Here is a 22,500-nt window from a genome sequence, read left to right as displayed (position 1 = left end):
AGCACTTAAAATGAGTTAAATGTCCATTCGACTGCACAGGATTTGCAATCTATCTTTATTAAGTGCTTAAAAGTGAAATGCTTTGAATTAGAATTATAAAATCCTTAAGATGCATGATGCATGAAGTCAAACTACTGGTAGAGAAACCTCTATTTGACTGAAAGATTTCACTCACTCATACTCATAAATAAAAATATCCGATACACTACTAAAGAGTGAGATACCTGAGATGTGGGAACAGTCGTTCATGTTTTCTCCAGTAACTTCATAGCAGGTTAGGTTAAAATGTACACACGTATCATATAATACTCTGGGCCACGACTCACATCTTAAAGCAAAGGAAGTTACACAAGGGACAGTGCAGCTGTCTTTGGAGAAAAATTAATCCCAATTTCCCTTACAATAAGACTGGCAATGAATAGGGCCAAGTGTTATTTATGCAGATGTGTGATGCCTCAAAGAAAGACCTCACTGTAGCATAGTGGATCTACCAATATTGGTAGAATTGTTGCCTAAAATATCTGAATAAGTTGATATATAAACTCATTAGGGAATACGACAGAAAATACTCATTTTGCTTTAACTTCTCCTGGTTTCCAAATTTTGTTCTGTTGACAAAAAGTCAGTCACTAAATAGCCATTTATTCTTCAATGACTTCAAGTCATTATTATCCCGAATAATTCTTCAAATATTTCCCACAAAAAAAGGAAAGTGGTATTAGCACCATCAGAATCCCTGAAGGAAAAGCCTTAAGGATACCGCGAGAAAAAATTAAGATAGTTACTGATTCTCCAAACTTACCTATCTTTAAAATATAGAGACTGTAAGCTAATTGTGTTCCTGAATTCTTTAACCTCAAGAAAAAATTTTCTCATTCCAAAATACCTGTTATTAATTCCTGCTAGATGTTTAAAATATTAAATTCATTTAGAACAATTTACACAAAGAAATTTGATGTCTGATGAAAACTGTGAAACTAACAAAACCTGACTAGCATGAATAACTACAATTTTTTAATTTATACTTCTTTTTGTACAGAAGATGACAGAAATGAGATGTCTAAAATCCTCTACTGCATTCCCATATTCAAGTTACACAAAATCTAGATTTGTAAGTTCTACTGTCTGGACAGAAAACAGAGAACATTCTATATATGAAGTCAAATTATTTTTATATTGCACTGCTTATATTTTTAAAAAATGAGGTCTAACTAGTTTTACAACCTTCTTTAAACACACACACACACACACACACACACACACACACACACACACACCCCTGGACAAAAGGTGACAGTAGTAAAAAGGTCAGAGAATGTTTAACATTTCAACATTATAAGATATTTAAAAGGTTCTTCAAGGTTGCCCTCCTGATAAAATATTAGTTGCTTTTCATTTACATAATATCTCTGGTTGCATCCGGTATCCTTCCTTACCCCAGTCTGTTCCATCGCCTGCACTTCTAGATTCATTGTCTCCTTCCTCTGATGTACCCAAGAAGTCAAACTCCTTTAGAGCTTCTTTTGTATCTCGATCTTCACTGCTATCGTGCAATGCTTTTTTCCTAACAATCTAATGAAAAAACATGCTAAATTAAAATATATTATGAGATTAACTTAAAGGAGATGGTATCCCTTTACCATTGAATGAGAAAACCCAATTATTGTTTTCTTTAGAAAGTATATCTTGTGTTAAATAACTGTAATTCAAATTCACGGAAAACACAGATGTCATTTTAAAAAAATACACATTATCCATTTAAAAGTAGCAATCTAAACTTTGTTCAATGATGGTTGGTTGTTTTAAATAAACTAATGGAATCATATATTGAAAACGCTAGAATATAAGACATATACTTAAATTACAGACAGGTGAAAAATGTTCCTAACATACTGTATTATAAGAATCACAACCAAATCTTACATTTTTTTGGATGCAGTTTGTGCAGTGTGCAGACATGCTAATCTAACCAAAGAAAGAGCACTTCATAAAACTCTGCAAGAGTTTTTCAGAATATAACCATGACAAATTTTAAATCTACTACATCATTATTCCCTTACAAAACTTATAATCACAAAAACTACAAATTCAGTAATGCATGTCTTAAGACTTAGAAGGTATTCTGTTGGGGGATTTCCATTATTATTTCTGTCTCAACCTTGCATCAATTTCTCCAATAACTCTACGTATTCAAATTTTTCCTAAAATACTGGTATTTCAGAGTCAGAATTGACTTAGATTTGAGAGCAAATCTGATAAGGGCTGTTATGTCTCTTTTTTAGATATAAAAGAATAGCTCTGGAATCACAAATTCAATTGGAAGACTAAAACTTAAGCTTAATGAATGCAGAGATAATTTTTGAGATCTATATGCCAATACTCTTTAGGAATTATCTCCTTTTTTGTCACTTCCACCACTAGACGCCCAAAGAATTTAGAAGAACTGGTTTGTAGCTTCTTTTGATAAAATGGATTCAATATTTCAACATCTCCAGACTTCAGCATGCAAAATCGAAACAGTACGATCTGATGAAACAGTATGATCTGATGAAACTTCATGCAAAATCGAAACAGTATGATCTCATGCAAAATCGAAACAGTATGATCTGATGAAACTTCATCACTGGACTATTTTGAGTGGCTTAAAATTATAATGGTGCAACATACAGATCAATGGCACAGACTAGAGAGTCTAGAAATAAGACTCTAAGAGATAACAATTAGCTGACTTGTGTGGCTTTGTTCTCATGCACATAACTGATATCACTTATAAATCACAGCACCTTTCATTTAAGACCAGATACAGCCTCTGAAATCTTTCTCAGTGCAGCACTTCAGGAAGCCATCATGAAGAGAAGAAAGCTGGGACAGTAGATGAAATCTAATATGCCTTAACTAATCGCCATGTTGTACACTTAAAACTAAAACAATATTGCATGCCAACTGTAATGGAAAATTTTTTAAAAAATTTTAAATAAAAACACTAAAATTTTACAAATGCTAATAAAAGCAAAAAAAAAAGTAAAAGAAAAAATTGAATGGGAGAAATAAAGGGTTCTTTAACGATGCTAGAATAACTGGTTTAACTATTTCCCAATCTAACATCTAGCAAATCTATTAAACAAAAATGCAAGATGAGTTTGACAGACTGTGAACAGGTAGGTGTATTCTTTTAAAAGTATTCACAAATTATATGATAATAATCTGGTCTAATTTTCCCTGGGCAGCCAGACTAAGGTAGAAAAGTGTCTCTGAAGAATTATACCAACAGAAGCACCTGATCGTCACAGTTCCACATACAAATGCAGTGCCTAATCCATCTTCTTTTACCCTAATCCACCTTCTTTTACCCTCCCTTTGGGGACACCTAATATGATTTGGAGGGATCATCATCAACATCCTGTAGATAAAGAATCTTTATTCTTCTCTATGGCTGACAAAAAGTGCAGAGAAAATACAGAACAAGTATCTGGAACCTTACATGATCCAGAACGTAACCCAAAGAACAGTCAAATTCCAACAGAGAGCAAAGAGCAAAAAAAGGAGAAGGAACAGGTGGCTTTCGAAGACACTATACTATATCATAGCCTTACATTTCTGTATTTTCTTAGTTGAATCTAGTAAAATATTTTGATTAAAGAAATACATAACATTTAAAAACACTGTTTGTTCTACTAAACATTTTAATAGGATAATTTTCAGCGATTCTCTATATATAGCACTACAATAAATCTTCTAAGTCATGCTTATTCTCTGCTACATAGAACTAGATTTTTAAAGGCCTTTTGGCATGCAGCTATTAATTGCAGCTGTGAAAATTAATGTAACATAACATAAAAATTCACAAAACTACTACAAAGAAACCAATAATTTTTTCCTAAAAAACTATGAGAATTTTTAAGTCCAATGTTTTAATGGAATTAAGTATTTTTACATTAGCTGTCCCTTTACTGCTTGGTCACAGAATTGCTATGATCCACACTAATTGGAAGACAAGATATTTATGAATTTGATTACTTAAAAAGAAACAAGTTTATAGTTAGGAATTTCTAGTGAGACCATACTTAATAGTTACAATAACCATTTTGAAAATATCTGAACTAATACGATGACTAAAAAAGAAACTTACAGCATCATAACTAGTTATTATTTACTATTGAGCTATGAATAAAATATTTTGCCTGGAAAATAACATCTCAATGCAATATCACAAGGCAGCACAAAATTTTCAAACGGTTAGGATAAAGAAAATGCAAGTTCAGGCATTTTCTTTTACTATAGTAAATTAAACAGATGCTATTACTATTTGTTTAGATAATAAAAAAATGGGGGCAACTACTTCAAGTTGAAATAATATCCATGGCAAGGCTGTATCAGCAAAATACAACTGAACAGTAGCCCAGGGAAACAATAATCTGGAAGTAATCATTTGAGAGTCTCTGATGGAAGCATAGGGCATAAAGAACAAAGATGTTATAGAGATATAACCACTTTATAAAACATATCATTTTCATATATAGTGTCTCATTTATTCCTCACAAAATCCTCTAGGGATAAGATGGGTGTGTATCATAATCTCCATTTTATAAACTAAAAAACTAAGCCTGAAGGATTAATAAGCACAAATAATTAGCAACAGAACTAGGACTTAAGCTCAAGGCTTTTGACTTTTGGTCCAGTCTGCCTTATGTTACCTTACTTTCCTCCTCTCTCTTCTTAACTAAAAGTGAAAGAGGAAATGTGAATGTTTTCCTACACAAAGCAAAGCACGCCCTTGTCTCTTAAAAAAAAGTAGAGAAGGGAGGAGGGAAAAAGGGGAGAAGAAAAAAAGAAGAAAAGGGGGAGAAGGAAAAAAAGAAAGTAGAAGTAGATAGAATGGAGAATGGAAGAGAAAGGAGAAGAAGCAATTTAGAGACATCTGTCATTCCAAGAAAATACCATGGGAAAGTCAATAAACTGATAAAGATCTAAACAAAACTACAGAATAACCCTAAACAAGTTTGAAGAAATGTACTGAGAAAGTTCTGAAAGTCTGTAGAACTTATCTACCAAAGCAACCTTGACAAGAACAAAACTGCATCAACTAAAGTTGATGCCAGTCACCATTAGGCACCATAATGGGTCTGTCAGTTCTATTGTCTTACAGCAACCAATAACACTGCATTGTTATAACACATTTACCATATTCATCAGCTCTATAGAAAGGTTGACATGTTTAATGAATTAACAAGTCAAAGAGCAAGGCCCTTAACAGAGAGCTGCTATACTAAAAACATTCTTGATTTTGAAATCAATACTAAAAACTTTTAGATTAAATTTCCCCAAGTACATTAAAAAAAGAAAGTTAAAGGGTTTAGGTTGAAGAACATGTATTATTTTTAAAGGGTGTATAATGGTCTCTAAAAATATTTATATCTGAGTTACCAAACTCACCGTTGAAGTATCAATGATGCTTTTCTCTCTTCCATCAATGTCATCGTCTTCGTCTTCATCACTGAAATCTGCAGCTGCACTTTCAAGGAATTTGAAATTATCCAGCACAGAGGCAGAATCTGTTAACTCGGATTTTCTGGTTTAAAACATGTACATCTTGCTCAGTTAATTTTTTAAATTCAGCATAAGAATTAATCCATATGTTGCACTAACTTCTGTTTATATTGTAACTATGATTCCCCAAATCATATTATGAACTACACTGATTCTTATCCATACATTTCCATGAATTTTAACTGGAAAAGCAATATAAGAAGTGGTTATTTTTTAAAGTACTCTGCAATCCTATCTACTTAGATTGATGGTAATCTAACATAAACAATTCCTCTCTTGATTCATTATTACTCTGATCCTAAGTCAACCTTCATATATTTCGTTTTTAAAATATTTTTTTATATCTGCTATTTTCTCTATTCTTTTCTCTATGCAACTCTTCCTCTGACACGTTTCCATAACTCAGAAAATAACTAGTAAATATGTCATTTTTCTCTTACACAATCTTATGCTTCTGAATAGCTAAAAAGTTGAAAAAAATGTGCATATAAAGTTACTAAACACAATATATTAGCAAACTAATACTACGAAACCTGATCCTACTGGTGAATAAACCATTAAACTTTTGGAAATGACTGACTTTTCAAATATATAAGATTTGAATTTAGTTTCTTAAACAAAAATTTAGTAAACAATTTTCTAATGGCTAGAACAGGATAATTTCTCACCAGTTCATTAAAAAATGCTTTAGATCTAAGAAGGCATTTTCATGAAAAAATTTAGCCAAACCTACGAACAAAATTTTCAAAACAGATAAATCATAAATTTCAAATCTGCTCAGAGCTATGTTTTTGGTTTTTTTTCCCATTCTATTTCCACCCATCTCTATATAAATCAGATTCAGCATAATGCTCCTGTCAGATTCAAAAGACAGGTCAAGGCCAAAACATAAGACAATTGGAGTGGTCTTAAGATCTTTATAAAGATCTCATATTTATAAAAACAATTTAATGTAGTTTTAATTGTTAACGAATACATTTTAAAAGGCTCCAATGACATCTCATTATAAAAGTCATATTTTTGAACCTCTACTTAAATCTCACAATTTTAGCTTATGTCCCAGAAACTTTGCTGTCACAAGAAAATAGAGTTCAATTTTTCCAGCCTAAACATACATTAAAATAAAGTAAATCATATTTAGACTTTCACAAATTCTATGGCTTTTTATTCAAGAATCCTGACAAATTTTTTTTCAATAAAGAATCTCCTCATTTAACTATTCATGTTCATTTTAAGCACAATTACATATTAACTATATCGTATGTGATCCAAAAAGCAAAACAAAATATTTCAAACAGACATTGAATTTTTACATTTATTCTATCAATTAAAATATATATAACTTAAAAATAGATATTTTTCAAAGGAATGATGAGTTATAGCATTATTAAACAGAAGTGGCTAAGAAAAGGTTTACTTCTAAAAAATTTGAGGTATTTCTATGATTTCTGGGTCACCAGGAATAAAAAATCATTCTTACAGATTTGAACTGGATTTCCATAATAAGATCTGACGTTCTAATAGTAAGTGACTGAACTTTAAGATATTAAAATCTATATTAAATCCATAAATTTCAGGCAAATATTTTCAATAAAAATATTCTTAAAATAATCTTAAAGGATAACTCTAATCCCTCTGTTATCTTCTACAAATAAATTTAAAATTTCTATTAAACTTTATTATAATTTGGTAGCAGTATCAAAAAGTGAAAGTTTCATAAGTATCACCCACAAACCAAAAATATTTAATAAGAACTAAAGCTATAGCTAAATCACTTTCCAGACAAAATACTTACCCAATCATTGCTGTGTCTTTAACTTCACCCTCTGTGCCATTTATAACTGAGTCTTGATTTTTGTCATCTTCTCTGTCAGTGACATCACTTGAAAAGCCCAACAAAGCTCGCACTCGTTTAGATTTCACATCTAGAATAGTATCTGTGTAACCCACCTCCTGCAGATACCTGTGTAGGAAGAGGATGCTTACAATTCAGTCATTTTGGAATAAGTATTCTATACCATAATATGTAAATAAAAATATTTCTTTAAATTAATTGCCTGTATAAGACTTAACAGTATGGTATTATTCTAGTATGACTCGCTAATAAATGAACTTCCAGCTGCAGATGGAGCTGTCTCCTGCAGTACCAGCCTCTACGGTCACTGAGAAAAATCAAAAAACTATACAATACACCATTCATTATACTTATCATAAGAAAAAGCTGTTTCTTAATATATCTAATAGTACATTTTTTTCTTCTAGGCAGAGTTGGAGTAAATTCACTCTCATTTCTACTAAACTACTTTTTTTAATAGTAATTATTATAACCACATTTCCGATGTAAAGTGTCATGGGATCAACTGTATAAATCCAGAAATGTTTCTTGTATGTATGGTTTCCTCCATGACATAAAAGAAGATAGTATATTCCAAAGAGTCACTTCTACAGAGGGAAGCTTCTATCCTGAGAAACTAAAAAACATAAAATAAAATCAACCACGATTCAATTGTAGGATGTGGGATGCTTGGGTACATGGGAGTGTGTGTGTTGCAGAGAGGCAGCAGCAAAGAAAAAAGAGAATACACTTTGTACTGACGGTTAGAACTGGGTCTAATGTCCATTTCTGCCACTCTCTCCCTGTGTTAATTCTCCTGACCCTCAGTTTTATTTCCCCTAAAAGAGACATACAATACAGAAGGCACTCAATATCTATTAACAACAGAGAAGACCAAAAAAGATCAAAAGTAGAAGGGGCAGGAACACGGAAAAGGCAAATGTCATTAATATCATCATTAATAAACATGACAGACAAATGTTAGGCATTAACTTATAAGTAAGCATGAAGTCTATGAGATGAAAAAGAAGACAAAGGTGGACAAGATAACCAGTCTAAGGTCAGTTTATTTCAAGACTAGTATTAATAGTTATTATAGCTCAAAGAGATATCTCACAAAAATATGTGACCAAAGTCGAATAGTGCATCCTATCAAGATATTCATTTTTCAATTCTATCCAATATTTATAGAAAGGTTTTGATTACAATGTAGATAATAAATTTCTAACTTCCTTAAATTTACTCAGTTGTTCTTGCAAACTAATACAAAGGTATTATGTTTTTCCATTTTTAACAAGTAATATTTGATATATACTTTGCTCTGGCAACAAAATCACATTACGAACAACTGTTTCAAAAACTGCACTTTCCATACATAAGTTGTTACTTCCCCATTTATCGACAAAAGCCATCATAAAAGGGTACTTTGAGGAGAAGACTGAGTTTTTTACAGTTTTTGAAAATATCTCTTAAATTGCTCACCATAAAAATTTCTCATTAAAAAAAGGATCAGTACTTTAAAAATACTTATTTATGTATAAAAGAAAAATGCCTAAATCATATGTAAGACCAAAGTGAGAGCAGTAGTGAAAATCCACTTACTAAATATTAGTAAACTCTCATTTTCTTCCAACTTCGAGCAGATAAAAAATAGATATGAGGAGACATTTTAATGTTCTCTTCCATTAATTAAAGGAATGGCTGGCATGCATCCACTTTGGAAATCATAGATTTAGACTACTCACATGCGACCTCAAAGTCCAAATCTTTTTACTGAGGCACAAATCTGAACACCAGTTTCAAACCTGACACACAAGGACCAGGCACTGAGCTGATGAGTGAGTCTAGTCTATCATCTGACATCTGAACCTCAACTCAGCTTTGTTTCCTCTTTATATTCTCAAATACACATTTTATAGAAGAAAGTATACGTTAGTGTAATATTTGCAAATCTGAGAAATTCAAGAAGTTCTTCAATTTAAAATAGAAAGTTTAAAAACATACAAAAATTACATATAACTACTGACTAGAAATATTAAAACATGTATATTCATGTGTAAAAGATGCAAAAAAAAGAGTAATTTAAGACTGTACAATTCTTTAAACTATAAATTTAAGTGTATAAAAAAATTTAGAAGCTTAAAATTGTACTCTTTTTGATGAAGTTATTATTATGGGAAGAATTTACTCTTGATAATTCTTATTAACATTTAATAAAAAATTCTATCACAGGAGAAAAGTATTTAATATGAAAAAAGAACAGTAATTCAATTAAGCTTTTTCACAGGAGCAGTAAAATAACATAAGAGATATAATTATTCTATTGAGTTGAAAATATAAAACAAAAATAATATAATGAAAATATATGTTTCTCTTCATTTTAACAATGGGTTACTTACTGTCTGAGTAGCTGTCGACCTTGTTTCCACATTAACTGACTATTTTGTTGTGGTTGCACCTCTGTTTCATTACCTTCATCTAGAAAACATTAAAACATAATAAAACTGACTTGTTATATACATTAGATGGCATCTTGATTCATAAGAAATGTCCAAGAAAAATTTGTAAGATTATATAAAACCACTCTGTAAGGTATGTTTTAGGAAAATGTAAATTCTGTTTTTAAGTGAAATTCCGTGATAAACTCTAAATTCATTACTGCTACTGGATTCCCCTCAAAGTTGTAAAACTAAAATAAAGACATTTTCTGAATCTTTAAGCGGCCTGAGAATTTTCTGTCAGGACAAAGACCTACTGAAATCAAGTCACAGAATGACAGTCAAATAAAAGTATTATGAAGCACAACATCAGAATTAGAACAAAATAAATAGAAGTATGATGGTTAAAAAAAGCTAGTTTGATTAAAGAGTAAATCTATAAGAAATAATCTCAGTCCAAATCTATTTCCTTTACTAGTTATTAAATAAAAATTTTGAGAATTCTTTTTAAGACATTTTTTGAATGAAAATTTCCTGGTCTTGTAATGGTTTAAATTCACCATTTGGTGAATCTTTTCAAAAAGGTGGTAAAATAAAAAGAACCTTCTCAGTCTGGATTAAAAAGTTTTTCAAACTACACTTATGGCTCTACTTTAAAAATACAAAGAAGTTCACACTTTCCATCAGCCCTTGATTAAACTATAAGAAAATGTGGTCTTTATAGAGTTTGATTCAAGTGGAGATACAAGATTGGGAATATTTGTTTTATGATTATTTGCTATTACATATTTACTGTGTTTCAGATGCTGTGTTAAAAACATATACATTACCCCTTTACAAAGTCAAAAGGTGACTTTTACTATCTTCATTTTAAAGATGAGAAATAGGAGCTTTACAGGTTAATTTTAAGGTCTAAGTTAGAAATAGTTACAAGTGTTGAAGTCCTATGTGACTCCAGAGCTCACGTATTTTCCTCCACATGCTATCGCTGCAATGATGAGAAATTAGAGAAATACATAAACAAAAGTGAGAATTAAACTTTGCTTTTTCTTTCATTTTTCTCCTAAAATAACTAGGCCAAGATCTGTGATATACCAAAGAAACAGCAGTGGAGTATATGGGGGCTGGGAAGAGAGATAAGAGGATTATGTTAACTCAAGAAGGAAAATTACTTTGGGATGACTTCAGAGGGTATACTTTTTTTTTTTTCCCTTTTTTGTAAAAGCAAAAACAAAGGTCCCAATACTAAGGAAAAAATAATACATCTTGTTTCCATTGACCCACAAATTTAGGAACTGTATATGTAACATAGTATGTTCCAATATATCCCCTTCTTACGTCAAGTGAGTAACTTGTACTTGCCAAGTTAAGAACATTTACACGGACATTTCAAAAAACTAAAAATTCCAGGTGTGAAAAAACTTTTTTCTTTTAACCAGCAAAAATGGGTTTATTTGGAAACAGCAAAGAATTGCAAGTCAAGACAGGTAAGCTATAGCAAAGGCCATAGGCCAGTCCAACAAAGGAAAGGAATGTTTTTTTACAGAGAAGGAGGAGAAAGTTGGGAAGGGTTGTTTTTTGTTGTTATTGTGGTTTCCGTTTGTAGTACATTGGTTAGACATTTATATAGTTTAGGATACGATCTCCTTGATTGCTCTTTCTCTCCTCTGGCTCTACACATAGCCATTATATTACAGTGGACTGCATTTCCTATGCCATGCTCCCTGTCCCCGTGACCACCTATCAACTACTAATTTGTACTTCTTTAACCCTACACCACTTTCTCCCCATGAAAAAACTTCTGAAGTCATCTAATTTCCCATCAGAATAGGACTAAATCCTTTCTATATCATCCTCAACTGCCCTTGCCTACTTTGGCAGCTAGTAATGTTGCCAAAGTGTGTTATAAGGAATGAACTATTGATACACACCAACATGTATGAATTTCAAATGCATTATGTCAAGTGAAAGAAGCTAGAAGCAAAAGCCTACATTCTTTCTATATGATTCTGGAATCTATATGACTTTCTGGAAAAGGTAAAACTATAGAAATAGAAAACAGATTAGTGGTTGCCAGTGGATTAGAGAAGGAGGGGTTCACTACAAAGGGTCGTAGTAACAGATTGTATATGTTTGTAAAAACAATAAAAATAAAAAAACAATAAAAAGGTGAATTTACTGTATGTAATTTATACCTTAATAAAAGACAAATTAAGCCAAATCAAGTAAAAATGCATCCTCAAGCTCTTTTAAAAAGTGCACTTTTTTAAAAATTAGTTTCAAGTGTACAGTACATTGGTTAGATTGACATTTATATAGTTTATGAAACAATCCCCCTGATGTGTATTCTTATATTGAGATAAAAATCTGACTCCTGGGTAACATTTGACATTTACAAAAAAGAAAAAGTCTAAGGTTTAAAGAAAAAAAGAAAAAAAAAACTCTTGTGCATGTGAACTTGATTTCCCCACACTTCCTTATCTAGGCTAACCTCACAGTTCTCTCAATAGGCTCTCAAAGGTTAGTAAGTAGTCATCAACTATCAGATTCATTCTTACCTTATAAAGTTCAAAAAGTGATATTATATAAAAGTGAGGATTTTAAAGTGGGTAAGAGTTTATGTCTTGGTAATATTGAAAGTATTTGACTGGCACATCAAGTCAAGTTGGAGTAACAGGGACCCAATTTACTCCCCTGTTTGAAACAACTATAAAACAAAATAGATGAAACAATGGTTAAGGTACTGGACATCACACAACAAAGGACACTGATCCCTGAGAGAAGGGAAGCAAACAGGTAAGCCCTATAATTATTCCAGCTTACTGCCTTGATGGAATTTCAAGATCATAGCACAGGCAGGAGGAATAAAACAATATCTGAAGAAACAATGGCTGAAAAATAACAAATTCCATAAAAACTAGAAATCCATAGATCTAAGAAACTCAACAAATCCCCAGCACAAGAAACAATGGGGTGAAGCACCAAAGCATATCATAATAAAATTGTTTAAAATCAGTGCTAAAGATAAAAATCTTAAAAGTAGAGAAAAAGGTCATATTCTATGCAAAAGAACTACAATAAGGATGACAGAAGATATATCAGCAGAAACAATGCAAGTGAGCAAAATAAAGACCTGTTCAAGATACATAAAAGTTGAAAGAATTCATTATTAGCAGCCCATATTACAAGGTAACATTAAAGAAAGTCTCTAATAAGGTAGAAGAAAAATGATACCACAAAATATGGATCCACACAAAGAAATGATGAGCACAGGAAATATATATTTTTTATAGTATTCAAATCTCTTTAAAAGAGAATTGACTGTTGAAACAAACAAAAAAATAATGTAGTGTGTGTTTTATTACATAGAAGTAAAATAAATGAAAACAACTGCACAAAGACAGAGAGGACAGATGGAAGTATACCATTTTAAGTGTCTCATGCTACCCATGAGCGGTATATTACCACTTAAAGACAGATGGTAATAAGTTATAAACCCTAAAGCAATCACTAAAATACAAGAGTTATAGCTAATAAGTCAGGAAAAGAGATAAAATGAAATCATAAAAAACACCAGATTAATTCAAAAGAAATCTGAAAACGAAGAAAAGGAAGCAAAGAACAGATTGAACAAACAGCAAGGTGGTACCTTTAGATCTAACCATATTAATAGTCACATTAAATGTAAATGGTCTAAACATCTCAATTAAAAGGCAGAATTTGTCACTTTGGAGAAAAAAATTCCATTTTTAATAATATATCTGGCTTCTAACATTAAATAGGAGAAACTGAAATATGGAAGATAAATAGATTTTACCGTAACCTGAGGTAATATTCTCCTAAAGTAGAAACGTGAAGGTTTGGAAGTGCAACAAAACAGAAAAAAAAAGTCAGAAGGGAAACTATTTTTTTGTGAAAAATGTTTCAGAAAATGTCTAGATTGTCAGTTTTAGGAAAACACAGTAAATGGCTAAACGAAGAATGGAACAGTCCCTGCTTCGTTAGGGTTTACCCTGTTTGGATACACCACCTTCTACCCTCTCCAGTGCTGTCCTTATCACTGTCACCTGTAAATCCCTTGACAGTGCTCCAAACAAGGTGATCACCCAGGCCAGCCCCACTTCAGCCTCTCCACGACCACCACCCTTTCTAGCTGTCATACCCTACATGTTGTCATCATGAAGAAATGCCACAGCACAAACTCACTCTCTGAGTATACCCTTCGGGTTCAGTACTTCCAATTCACTACATCTTTGATTTAGCTAAGACTTTAGACCAAGGGCCAACAATTTACAGCGTACAAGTCAAACCTGGCCTGCCACCCTTATTCATTATTGTGGCTGCTTTTATGTTATGACAGCAGAGTTGAGTAGCTGCACCAGCAAACATATGGCCTACAAAGCCCAAACATTACTATCAGGCCCCGGAAAAAAATCTGCTGACCCATTTAGCCTCTTTTTGTCTTCACTTCCTTCCTTCTGTAGTTTTAGTTCAGTCTATCACTTCAACCATTCTTTCGCCAATGTACTCAATTTTTCTTATTCCCCTGTCTCTCCACGAATTCAGTGAATTTAATTATTTTCATCCTTTTTAACTTTTACCTAGGCTGCCAAATGTGCAGATGAGTGCTTCCATATAAACTCATGATCACACACCTCGACTAGACCCTTAGCTTTTCTCAATCCTACTATTTCTTAGACAGTTTGTCCCTCTGTTCATTACTATTTTAAATCTCTACTTTTCTGAAACCTCTGACATACTCTTAGCAGATAATTGTCTCATACATAAAGCTATATTAAATACCTCTACCAAACTGAAAACCAAACCTACAAATCCATCACCTAACTTTCTACATTCTTTCTCTTGATGAAAAAAAAAGACATGCTGCTCTTCCTGCCATTCTCCAGCTGTGTTCAGAATCCAATCCCTATCACTTATTCAGATATCTTCCTTTTTCGAATATCTCTACTCTCTCCCTTTTATTTGTTCCTCTTTTAAAAAATATTACGCACTTCTTTGACCCCACATTTCCATTCAGCTATGGTCTTCTACTCCCTCTCCTTCACCTTCGCAACCTAAGCTTACTAAAAATTGACTATACTTAGTCTTCATTTTCCACTCATGTCTAAGTTTCTGCTCTCACCTCTCCCCTGAAACTGCTCACAATAAAGTTCTTAGTGACTTGTGTGTCATTAAATTCTAGAGGTAACTCTTCATCCCTATGGATATTAATCAGTGATGCTGAAGGCTCCTTACTTCTGGGAACCCTCTCTTGTCTTGGCTTCTACTGGTTTTCCTCCTACTATTAAGAGACTCCTTATCGGTTTCCTTTTCAAGTTTCTATTCCTCTATCAGTTTCTTAAATTTGCCATTCCTCAGGGCTCCAGTTTAGGTCCTCGTCTCACTCTGCATAAGTCCCTGGATGTGTTCTTCCATTCCAATGGCTTTGAACGCCATCAGTACTATACGGTGATGCCTCTCAAATCTACACATCAAACCCATACCCGTGGCCTGAACTCCAGACCCACAACCTGTCTACTAGCCATCTGCACTTGATTGCCTAACAAATAAATCCAAAAGTGAACTCACTATCTTCCAAACCTACTTCTGGTCTAGTTTTTTAAATCAGAAATGTGGAAGTCATCTTTGATTCTCCTTTTTTTTCCCTTCCTCATCCACCCACATGGCTGTAATGGTCCTCTAACCAGCTCCCCATTTCCAGTTCTGCTCCTCTCTAATCCATTTTCAGATCTAAGAGCAAATCTGATCACAAGAATCCTAATTAAGTCCTCCAAATGCCTTCTCATAACTCTTAGGATAAAGAATAAACTCCATAACATATTTTACAAGACCCTCATGACACATTTTACCATCTGTCCTTGGCTAACTCTCTGGCTGCACCTAAAACACTCCTTCCCTCCTTTCCAGTACTAGCCAGTTATTTCATTCTCAAATGTGCCAAATTCTTACCTCAGAAACTTTACTGCTAATACTCTTTCCCCACTTCTCATTCAACAAACATTTAGTCAGTCTACTTTTCCTGAGTAATTCTTACTTGTCCTTCAGATGTCAACTTTGAATACCACTTCCTGCAGTAATCCTTTCTTAAACACTTAAGACTAGATTTGATTTCCCCGCTATTACGCTCTATAACAAAAAACCTTTACCTTTCCCCCTTATACATGTCATTTTACTACTATAATCACTTTTTTCTTATCTTCCCTGAAAAATCCAATAGGGCTTTATCATCTTATTCACAGAATTTGGTGCTCGGTCTGACAAGTATTACACATTTAATATTTGCAAGATAAACAGGTAGTGTGAAAGATTGATAGAATGATACTAGGTACTAACTAGGTACTGTAAATTAAGCAAATAAACCTGGCAGTTAGGAAGTATTTCCAGAATTTTTCCCAGTTTACAGATAAGGAATGAAGCAACCTCAGAGAGATTAGGTAATATCACAGGTATTTAACGTGTTAGAGCAGAGTCAAACTTCTTTGTATCTGATTTCAAGCCCAAACTATTCCTACTGAGCCATATTGTTTACTTATAAACATTTTGTATATATTGCAACTAGGACTTTATACTCCTAAATTGATATCTAAAAATTAGGAAACAAACTTTTTACTGTAAAAGTACTAAATAAATTCACTCCTTTGAACAAGACATTATACTGTATTTTTAGGACAGTCTTTAACAACTACCCTAGATTAAAAAAAAAAAAAAATTTTAATTCAAGTGCATCTCAAGTTAAGAGACACCAAAACATAACAATTAAAAAAACAAAGGAAAAAATATGCCGTTGATCAACTGGTATTGCACTAATTCTCAAGGATTCACTATTCAACTGTGTAAATATGTTAATAACATTACCACATTGAACTGAACTATAAAATAGGCAACACGCTTAGAACTTATTTTGTAAAATTCTTTCGTACATTGTCAAATATAGAAGCAGCACATTAAAATGGGAAGAATATAAATTTTGGAATCAGATAGATGTGGGCTCAGATCCATATTCCCATTACTTAATAGCTATGTGACCTTGTATAAGTTTCTCCACTTCTCTGAGTTTCAATTTCACATAGGTACAATAAGAATAGTATTATCTTTATTGAATATCTATTTTAAGAATTATAGTAAATATACATAAAGCCCCTAGCATTTCAGTAAATATAAATAATTGATTATCTTCAGATATTTGATCCAGGAATTTAATCTGAAATTATGTCAAAAACACTCACTTGAAACATGGTGATAAGTTCTGAACAACTTTTCTTACTTCTCCCTACATCTACAAATAACTCGTCTATATTGTTTAATATCTAATTGTTTACCAGTTCTATTTTTATATTGTTTGGTGGGGTGAAAAGGAAGGTAGAAGGAAAAAGAAGAAATAACACAAAAAGATAATAAATGTGTCAGCTGTTAAAAGCTGATCTAGTTACAGAATCTGTTGTGGATGAAAGTCCAAAACAATTTTGCACCTGAAACTGAGGGATCAAAGTTTATGGGATGAAGAATTTCCCTGTAATTAAAGAAGAAATCTCTTACCTCCATAATTCCTACTCTTTTTCTCAGGATTTCAAGAGCATGATATACTTTGTACTGCACATCTCAAAGCTCCCATTAATACGGGGGAGACCCAGCAAGACTTGGTTATGTTGGTGCATGTTACCCCATGAATTCTGATCCTTTCAGTAAGTGTAGAACATAAGCAGAAAATGGGGAACTAAAAGAAAGGGGAAAAGGGAAAAGGAAGGAAGGAGGCAGAAAATAATCTAAATGACACTTGATGATTAGTGCCAAAAGGTAAGTAGGTCAAAAAAAAATAACTAATATGTAAATAATTAGAAATTACCTTGCAGTTATAAATATTGTTGCTACAAAACACTAGATATTAACTTCTTTTTAATCACTTAGACTTCCTTTAAAATTAGCTTACCAGAATCATAGCTTGGAGGCTTCATATCTCCCTGATTCAATTCTGTCCCATATTTCAACTTGTGGTATTTGGCTCTAACAAAGAAATGAGAAAATACAAACCATCTTAAAACATATTTAAATGAACTTTTAGATATGTAATAGGAGTAGTCATCAGTATGCAGTAGTCCTGGCTAACTCTCAAAGGCTCATAGCCTTCCAGGGTGTCAAAGTCATAATACAGAAGTGCTTGCCTTTATCATTTCATTGTTATATCACCAAGTGCTATTTTAACAAATAAAGGACTAACACTGGGAAACCACAAATCTTCCTTCTGTAGTTACTAATGAACATACTGACATTCTAGTTTTTGTTGTATTTAAATTTTCTTGATGACTGCTAGAGTATAATTCTATTATTGAAAGCAGTAGACAAAGTTTGTATTGTGAAATAAGCTTGTAAAAGACTAATCTTTCACAAAATTGAGTTTTAAAAAAATCATCTGTAATACTGTGCCTTGTCAGGCAATCGTGACTTGCCAAATATGCATTACATTGAGCAATCCAAAGGAGGGAGGAGCAACCAGCCTAAATCATCAATGTTGAATAAGATATTCCAACAGGAATGAATAATTTTTTTAATAGTGAAAGTATCCTTTGCCTTTTCAGGAAGAACTCAGAAAGAACTGTGAACAGGAATTCTTGTCCATCTTCTAAAAACTATCCAAATGTTATTTCTGGTTAATCTGACTTAACCATCCCAGATTTAATCATCTGAGACCAGAAAAATAATCCAGATAAGGTAAAAAAATTTAAGGTTAACTGAAAATGGCCATACTTACTTAATGTATCTGTATATTTTGACTTGTTTCCCTAAATATTTAGGTCATTTACAATAAATATTCAACACAATGAGATTGGGATAATTACAACAATAATAATTTGAAAACCTAAGTAATAAAGAAGTAATGAAAGGATAACAAGGCTGAATTTGAAAGGTTTTTTTTTTGTTAAAAACTAATTGAGCACTTACTATACAGTTTTTATATTTCAAGAAAAGTATTAAAAAAATGAAAATTATTTGCTCAACTGTGTGAAGTACAAGAACTCTTCATATTATTGTGTATAATTATTTTGCAGTTAAAACAGTAAAGTCAACATTTTATATAGAGGGGAATCTTAAGAAAACCTATAAAAACTATAGACAGCTGATGTTCTATTTCTTAAGGTAGGTGGTGAGTACATTAGTATTTTTTATATTAGTCTTTATATGTTTTGAATATAGATAAAATGTTTTGTAGTAATATGTACCCATTAAAAAGAAAAAAAATTGTCTGCTAATATAGACTGATCTCTAAGCTTAAGCAAAAAAATAAGGTACAAAATACTATGTACATTTGTGTTTTATATGTGAGAGATATATATATATATCTCTCACATATATGAGATTATATATCTCATATGCATAATGAACATTTCTGGAAGGATCCATGACACATAAGACATCAGTTAAAGAGATTTCCTTTGGGAAGGGAAATCAGTGAACCGATGCAGAAGGGAGACTATTTTGTGTTATTTGGCTAATTAACCATATGTATTTCTTTATTTTTAGTAAACATTTCATTCCAAATTACCCAGAACTTCTTTTTTTTCTATTCTCAATGCTTCTCTTAATCACAAAAATTTTATCACCAGGCTAAACATTTCCCGGTCTATTTCAATTTGTAATAATGCTGATTAGTAGAGCGTAAGATTTATATCTATTAATTAGACTAATAGTTACCAGAAAGTAAACAAGGTTCTTACTGTAATTGTTGATGTTCAGATTTTTCAGAAACATACTTCATCTACCATAAGACAAAGTAACAATACCTCCCAGAAGTCAAAACAACAATTGAAAGTAACTGGCCAGGGGAAAGAATAGAAGTACCAATAAAATTTTATAAAGTTAATTTATATATTTTTGTGTGTGTATAGACATATATATATATGTATATGTGTGTGTGTGTGTGTAAAGAAAAACATTTTCAAAAACAAAATACTGCATTATAGTGCATTCTAGTGGTCTTAGGAAAAACTGCAACCAAGAAACAAAAAAGGGAATAGAAAATATTTTATATAATATATGTAACAAAAATAATAAAATGCTATGAACTAACATTTCATGATAACTTAGACAAAAAAATTAGACAAAGACAAAAATAAGTAAAGAACTGCTCTGTTTGCAACCTGTGTTGCCTTAAATCTGTCCCCTTGCTGAATTGTTAAATTCACAAAAAAATAATTTACAGAAACTTGCTGAACTTAGTAACATCCCCTTTGAAGTCAATATGCTAAAATACTTTCTTACTCATGTTGTTTCCCATTATTTTAATACTTCATCTCACTATGTTACTAATCTTCTTGTTCCCTAATCTTTTTCTATCTAAATCTGACTGTAAGTTAAAAGCAGAGCTCATGTCTAAGAACTGTATATTTGATACATAGCTAGACCTCCTAATTGGCTTCTACTGGATAAAAAAGCATAAAATTATATAATTATATTAAAGAAGTCCCATTACAGTTTTGTTTTAAAGTCTATTATTAGATATAACATGCTAAGAATATAACATGGCATCTCAATTACATTTTAAAAATGGATGTTAAAAATAATTTGATTAAATCTGTTATTGAATTCTTATGACATGTCAGGTACTCTATAGAAATAACCTCCAGCTTGTAGTCAGTCATAAGGGGGAAGGCAAGGAGATGCCTAAGAGACAGAAATGTAAATAACTATAGCACACTGTGGGGTAAGAGTTATATTACTTGTTACAGGAATTCAGATAAAAGATTATCTAATTTTGTCAAAGGTGGTGTCAAGGAGGCCTACCAAAAAGAAGGGAACACATGAGATTTTACCTAAACTCAAAACACCAGTAGTTTCCCAGTCAGGTGAATGGAATTATGTAGAGGGCATTCTTTTCAGAAGGAACATCTTAAATGTCCTCAAAGTGTAAAAACAAACAAACAAAAAAATACAAAGTGGGTCAAAAAACAGCTAACAGTGTGTGCATGAGTTCGCATGTGTATGTATAAGACCAGAAAGGGGCCTCGATGTAAAAGATTTTACAAAGAACTATGAAATTAGCCAGATATTTTTGAACAGGTATATAATATCTGTGTGTTAGAAAATGAGTCCAATGGATGTGGAAGATGAATTAGAATATGGAAATATTAGAAATAAGGAGGACAGTAGTGCAGATAAAAGAAATGAGGAAAAATGGAAGAAATGTTTCAGAATTATATTTTATGTAAAATTTGAAGTTCTTCACTATTGAAGTTACTGAAGTTACCTTAGACTGTGTATTCTTGGAAAACTGTTTACCTGTAAATTTGCTCATTTTGTAAATTTTATCACACTTAACTAAGTAGACTGCTTTCATAAGTCCATTGCTAGGTGAGTAAGTAATCCTGCTGTAATGTTAAAGGTTCAGTTTTATTTAATTTTAGATCTTCTTAAGTAGGACTATTTAGAAAACCTATAACACAGCAATTCAAACCATGATCCCCACTACGGTGTTTATAGATTAAATGACAAGATGTGTAGAATTTGCTCTAAAATAGATCAAGATAAAGCAAGACTGACAAAAACGTTAATGTTTATGGCTTGGCGGTGTACATAAAAGATATTAGTCTCTCTACATTTATGCTTCAATTTTTTTTTTAATTGGCTTAAGGCTTATGGCATTAAAAAATAATTTCAGAATCAAGAGAAAAAAATATTTTACAGTTCCAAAGTTTTTAAAAATTACTTGCATTAAGGCATTAGAAAAAAAATTTCAAAGTAAAAAAACAAATGTTTAAGAGCACTAATCTACAAAGAAATGCTTTGTTAAAATTCCTTAATTTACTACAATTCAACAGTGCCATTATATCAGGAATAATCTCAAATCATTCCATAAGCTTCAAAAGATAAAAATAATCAGAGATTCTTTTCCAAGAGAATCCCATTAGTGTAAAAAAAAAAAAAAAAAATCTTCCCTAGGAGCAGCCAGTTCTTTATCTCTTCTGTTCCCCAAAGTCAAGCTACTGGAAAAATATGCGACTTTTATCTGTCTCCACTTTATCTATCCTTCTCACTTCTCAATTCCATGATCTGGTTTATGTTCCTACTACCTCACTAAAGCTGTTCTGGCAAGGATACCAATAAGCTCCTAACTGGCAAATCCAAATGACTATTTCAGCATACAATTTATTTGGAGTTTGTCTGGCACCTGCGATTGTCAAACTCCCACCTTCTTTAGCTTGCTTCCAATATACTGCTCTCTCTTTCCTTTTCCAACCTCTGTTTTGTTGGCTCTTCTTCCTCTGCCTTTTCTTCCAAATAATTCCATTTCCTACGGCTCCTGTGGTTCTCTTCTCTTCCCACAATACTTGTTCTGCTTATCTCAACTATTTCTATAACTTTACTCACAATATTGATGATTCCCAAGTACACATCTCTAGTTATGTGTTGTCTACCACATCTACTTTTCGACCCTTAATTCTTATCCTTAATTCATTTGTTAATTTCCAAAAAAAAAAAAAAACAAAAAAACAAAAACAAAAAAACCTCACACTTCAAACCAGAAACCTAGGAATCATTCTTGAATTATCTTTCTTCCTCATTCCCTATGCCCAATCATCTTCCAAACTGTATGAATTCTTTCTACTTAAAATGTTCCATGACTGATGTCTCCCCAAGTCCAGCAGCTACTATGTTATCATTCCTCAT

The 22,500-nt window shown here is 32.2% G+C and overlaps 1 protein-coding gene across 3 annotated transcripts in view; it reads right to left on the bottom strand.

Moving 5' to 3' along the window:
• The window catches only part of STRN (striatin), an 80,769-nt gene that overhangs the window by 29,906 nt on the left and 28,363 nt on the right, over window positions 1–22,500 (bottom strand). For 2 of the 3 annotated variants that reach the window (XM_011372089.2, XM_011372090.2), the window contains exons 3-7: window positions 17,768–17,841; window positions 9,781–9,859; window positions 7,343–7,510; window positions 5,434–5,569; window positions 1,437–1,572 (exon numbers count right to left, since the gene is read on the bottom strand). In XM_011372089.2, coding sequence (XP_011370391.1) covers window positions 1,437–1,572; window positions 5,434–5,569; window positions 7,343–7,510; window positions 9,781–9,859; window positions 17,768–17,841 — 593 coding nt within the window. The remainder of the gene's footprint in view (window positions 1–1,436; window positions 1,573–5,433; window positions 5,570–7,342; window positions 7,511–9,780; window positions 9,860–17,767; window positions 17,842–22,500) is intronic. The other variant, XM_023537783.1, reaches the window with a different exon arrangement.

The sequence above is a fragment of the Pteropus vampyrus genome, unplaced genomic scaffold, assembly GCF_000151845.1.
Source record: "Pteropus vampyrus isolate Shadow unplaced genomic scaffold, Pvam_2.0 Scaffold200, whole genome shotgun sequence".
NCBI classification, from domain to species: domain Eukaryota; kingdom Metazoa; phylum Chordata; class Mammalia; order Chiroptera; family Pteropodidae; genus Pteropus; species Pteropus vampyrus.
This window is presented reverse-complemented; position numbering and strand designations above follow the sequence as displayed.